This window comes from Pecten maximus, chromosome 5 (assembly GCF_902652985.1).
Source record: "Pecten maximus chromosome 5, xPecMax1.1, whole genome shotgun sequence".
Lineage (NCBI taxonomy): Eukaryota > Metazoa > Mollusca > Bivalvia > Pectinida > Pectinidae > Pecten > Pecten maximus.
The window spans coordinates 25349248-25354694 of NC_047019.1; the positions used below are offsets into that span (position 1 = coordinate 25349248).

Here is a 5447-nt window from a genome sequence, read left to right on the forward strand (position 1 = left end):
AGTAATTTGCGCAAGTAGGCATTATGTTTGTTATGTAAACAAAGTTTGATAACAATCACATTTGTAGTTATATAGATAAGCTAGTTTAATATTGAAGCGGGACGGGACGAGACGGGACGGGACGGACACGGGTGACACTATTTATTACATTTTTGTTAGTAACAAATATCGAGAATTATTCATTCTATCAAAGTGATATTTTTCACTAGGGAAAAATATCACTTTTTCTGATATGTTTCACTGTGGAAAAAAATCACTTTTTCTGATTTGACCAATCAGAACGCTGCTTACAAACGACAATGCGGAAAATAAAGATTTGATGTTATATGACGTTATGATGTAACATAGAATACATAACGTCACGATTTGGCGTACATTTGTGAGCCGTTGACAGGGGACCGCAATGAATTCTGGGAAAGATTGAGCTGCCTCGGTATATTTTGCTCTAAAATGTAATAAACAGAATATCTAACAGTATCTTCAGTAAAACCAAATATATTTCACTCGTGTCGCTAATATCTTTCAAAAATATCAAAATGTTAGCCACAATCGTGAAATAAATTTATTTGGTATTACGTATTACTGAAGACACTGTTAGATATCCTCCTCTATACCCCCCCCCCCCCCCCCCCCCCCCCCCCCCCCCCCCCCCCCCAACTGAATCCCTGCTGGGAGCGGATTCGTTATTGGCAGCGGATTCGTTATTCGAATCCCCAATCCGTTATTGGCAGCGGGTTCGTTATTCGAATCCCCAATCATGTAGTATAAGAAAGATAATAATTGGTAACTGAATCCCCAATCCACTGCTGCAGTGGATTTGTTATTTGAATCCAAACGTCAAAATGTCAATAAAAAGAAATATCATTTAAACATAACAAACTGAATCCCCAATCCGCTGCTGGCAACGGATTCGTTATTCGAATCCCCAATCATATCTTATAAGAAACTTACTAATAGGTAACTGAATCCCATATCCACTGCTGCAGCGGATTCGTTATTTGAATAGTAAAGACATTTCAGAAAAAAACATTACTACGATTTTGAAAAATAATTAATATTACAAACTTTTTTTAAGTTGGTGGTGATTAGTTAAATGATTAAGATCAAACAATTTATAACAAACCAATGTAATATAGTTCAATTAGGTTTAATGTAATAAAAAAGAATATCTTTTTCTATTGATCGACACTAATGTAGCATCGACCATGTACTGTAAATCAGATATTTTTGCTAGTCGATGTCTTCTTCTCACTGATTTTTCGTTGGTCGCAGACCATTTTCGATGATTTTTCGTGAGTCGCTGCCACTCCCCCGAAAATTATTCACGAGAATAAGAAATTATGATGAACTTCTTGCTAAAGGTACTGGAATAGTAAGGAATATTTTGTATGATAGAGCTCGGAGCAATGACGTTTGATAGAATGGAATCAATAATGCAGAGAAGCTACGTAGACGGACATATCTGATATACAGTACCACACATTACATAAATATACGGAGATAAAATATACGGAGATAAAATCTAAAAGCTAAATAAAGATAAAGCATTTCATGGAAGGAAGCATTCTTAGTCAATATTACTAAAAAGTTGCATTATTATATAGATTTGCATTCCGAAAATGTAATGTTTTTACTCAGAACTGAGTCACATATACACATATCCCTTTCACTCGATAGTTTAAGATGATTAACAACAATTGTGAAAGTGAAGGATAACAGTAGGAAGTTTGACGGAAACTCTCCTTTTGAAGATAATGAATACACAAAAGAGAATTTCAGATAAAAATACCTTGGTATCGCTGAGGATGATACTCCTGTTACATAGTAAGGATGAAGACCTACTGGAAAGTTTGGGATAACCATATCGTTGGAATAGCTTAAGGAAAAATCACGCTAAGGATAAAATATACCGTTAATAATCTTTGAAAAATAAAATCTTATCATATATTTAGAAAAAAAGCATCATATTAGCTAGTTAAATCATAGAAAACAATATCAGATTTTGAAATAAAAATCCATTAATTAGTTTAGAATGAAATTTGCATCAGAAATCTTTTGACAACAATTTTGCATAAGAGAGATTAGAAAAAAAACCCACGGCCGTTAGAGAATTTAGGACAACAATCCCTTTATACAGATAAAAGCCCCTTCAAAGAATCTAGGATCACAGTCCCGATAGTTATTATCGATCGTATACTATAAACGACTCATTTTGGCGCAATCCAATTTTAGCGCTGAATCAAATTTAAACAGAATAGAGCAATGGTGAATTGACGCGTCCGCGACACCCGTATTTACCATAAAACGTAATGTAAGGAAAGTGAATTAAGGATACTTATGCTTAAGCGAAATGCTCTTATTGCCAAATGTGCTAAAATAAGATCATCGCTTAAAACATATATGTCTACAGAAACAACCATCTATCCCACAGCTTGGGGGGAATTCTATCATTACGAAGGTTGTATAAATATCACCATTTTGAATTATATCGCCTTTCATTCGGCAGACAGTTTATAATCCCGTAGGCCAACTGATGAGATTACTAGTTATTGATACATTCATACATAATTTCCATTTATCCACTAGACACGACACAATAATCACTTTTTCAGCCATTTATGAGAACACAATGATCACAGTTCAGGTCAATATGTTAACACACTTCAATAGATCCGTCGAGGTAATACAAAGTTGAGCTTAGGCCTTTGATGATAATAATAAAACACAATCAAATAGATACGTTGTCTGTGGAGCATAAAAGTATCCCTTTATAAGTAATTCACTAATATGATATTCTCTCTTAAACATCAAGTGCAATAAAAAAAGGTCCGACAGCAGTGTTAAAAAGCACGCCCACATCATCGTGTGATGTACCGACAAATGGAACTTGTCGCTTATAGTACTAATGGTTTATTATAGAACAACAACACTTGCTTCTTTAGAAACACGCTCAGATTAGCGGAAAATATCTCCCCCGAGGGAGACTTAGCTATCGGAATCATCTCAAGGAATAAATCCCACGTGTGACTAGCTGGCGTCACGGCCGCCATGCTTAACAGCTTTGTGAATGACGTTAAGTTTATCGTGTATCGCGATGATCTTGGTTTCTAGATTGTCCACTTTTTCGTCAAGTGATATTTGTTTTTGCTTGATAATATCTACAGAGTGTGACGTTTCTATCTGTGCTTTGTTCAATTCCACAAGCGTCAAAGAGGCATCCATTAGTCGTCGTTGCGCTGCTTTGATTTCTCGAATCGCGTATATTGCTCCGAGAAGCTTTCTTTGGTAAATAAGAGACAATGGGTGTTTCTGGTTTTGTTTTTTTAACTTATATATAAACCAGCCGGCTTTGAGAACATTAGCTGCCTCGTGCTTCAGGCGCTTATCCAAATCAACATCAATTACAAAATCGTGAACGCACTTTTCAGCTCTAGAGAGTTCTAACTTCCGGGCTAAGACGGCTACGACGAGCGCCGTAAAACCCGCTCCCATTATCCCCGTCATCACAGCGATGAGTCGACCACAGTACGTACTTGGAACTATGTCCCCGTATCCGACCGATAGAAATGTTATGGCAACTAGCCACATTGAGTTGAGAAAATCGGCATGTGATGGTTTCTCTGGGTCATGCATTTCACATAGTCTAAGAGTCCAGCTAGCAACCAACAGTAAAGCCATCATCATCACCAATAGGACATAGTCCGAGTGGATCGCCATTAGAGATTTGAATATAAACCGGAAGTTGAAATGGATACGATTTAAAGCTCCTAAACTTTGAGATGATGCATCCTGGTAGAGCTTGCTGTGAAGCATTATGGTGCGACATACAATGTACAAGCGCAGAAACATCGGGAGAGAGAGGATGACGTCAAGGGGCACCGTGAACTCTCGCGGGAATTGACCCTCCGCCACCGTTGCAGGCCAGGTGACATCAAAGTTTCCAGGAATGGGATGAACAATACAGACGATGACTTCGACGATAATCTGAATGACACGACGAGAATTCATCGCTATCTTCCAGTCATCACAACTATTATTAACAACAAATAACTGAATATCTAAACAATGAAAAATTCCAAGAAATATGAGTAAGGTAACGGTGGAGGCCGTTATCAACATTTTGACGAAGTACGACATCATATCGGACCTGTTTATGATATTGGCTGCAGTAAGTTCGTTTTCCATGACCATTATAAGAATTCCTATGATCGCAAAAGCGAGGGATACGTCAGACGCCCTCCGCCGACTGGCGAACAATTGTTTTCGTCGCGCCAGTCGAATGCCAACAGTTTCCCACTTCTTACGACTCATTCCACCCTGGCTGTCCGTCGATTCGCCAAGAGTTTTGTATTTTTGGTAGTGTCGTCCGTTCATCCCGACCCCTACTAGCGGGATCCCCGGGCTCTCTATGATAGAACTCATTGCTTATCTGTAGGTACAGAGAACAAACAGATAAACAAAACGCAAAACGTGTTTATACAAAACACGACTTTATCTTCGCCTTGGATTAGGTGTTATCCATACTTTTTTTTTCTGTCTCTAATCTCCCATACTGCACTTCGACCTGTAGTATAAGAATATCACATATGCTTGTTCATCATCCTGGACTGTCAGTAGACACTGTCACAATGTTATACACACTGAGCACTTCGCTGTATGTTTCATACTGTATCTCAACTGATTACAAATTCGCCAAACGAAGCGACCAGAGCGCATGCTTGAATGCCTAAACGTTATGAATATTCAGTGGAAACTGTATTGACAGTGTTCTGAACACTTCATATTTTATCCATAACTATTGCTGCTGCGACACAGGTTGTGGGCGAGGACTTGATACAACGGAAACCTTAAAATCAATACGGAACACGTGATTACTTTGACTAGGTGCAAATTTAATGGCTAGATAGAGGTCTCTCAAAGTATAATAACATCGCTACCATGACAGTGGCAATGATAAGGCCACACGACGAGTGGGGGAGGAAATTAGTGTTCAGCCCTATGGCACAACGCGAGGGACTACTTCACCGAGCATCACCAAATAGCTATCTATAGCAGCACTAAATATTCCGCCAACATCTCGAAACCTGTATTTATGGTTCATTGTATCCGCCAGAAAGCTATTATGACTACCTTAAGATTCCATCGCCGTGCATTATTATAGATCAGCCATCAATCATTATTATTTCTATACTTTGGCTTGAACACAAGGTCGCTCGTTTACACGGTGATATGTACTTACCACGTACATAAAAACGAGATATATTGATGGATAAATTGAAACGTGTATGATGAGGAGGAATGAGGTGTCGTATATTTTAGTGTGCCGATCAAGCCATTCCTTTACATTTTAGTTCATGTCCCTCAGACAAAACTAAGCGATAATGATATAGAAAGACTAATAATTAAAGGTGCACGACCAGAGAGTAACCAACTTGCAGTGAGAGCAC

The 5447-nt window shown here is 38.3% G+C and overlaps 1 protein-coding gene across 1 annotated transcript; it reads right to left on the minus strand.

Moving 5' to 3' along the window:
* Positions 1 to 1131: 1131 nt before the first annotated feature.
* On the minus strand, positions 1132 to 4657 carry LOC117327641 (small conductance calcium-activated potassium channel protein 2-like). Its single transcript, XM_033884706.1, has one exon. The coding sequence runs from the start codon at positions 4420 to 4422 to the stop codon at positions 3028 to 3030; it is 1395 nt and encodes a 464-aa protein (XP_033740597.1). The 5' UTR covers positions 4423 to 4657; the 3' UTR covers positions 1132 to 3027.
* Between the last annotated feature and the right edge of the window lie 790 nt (positions 4658 to 5447).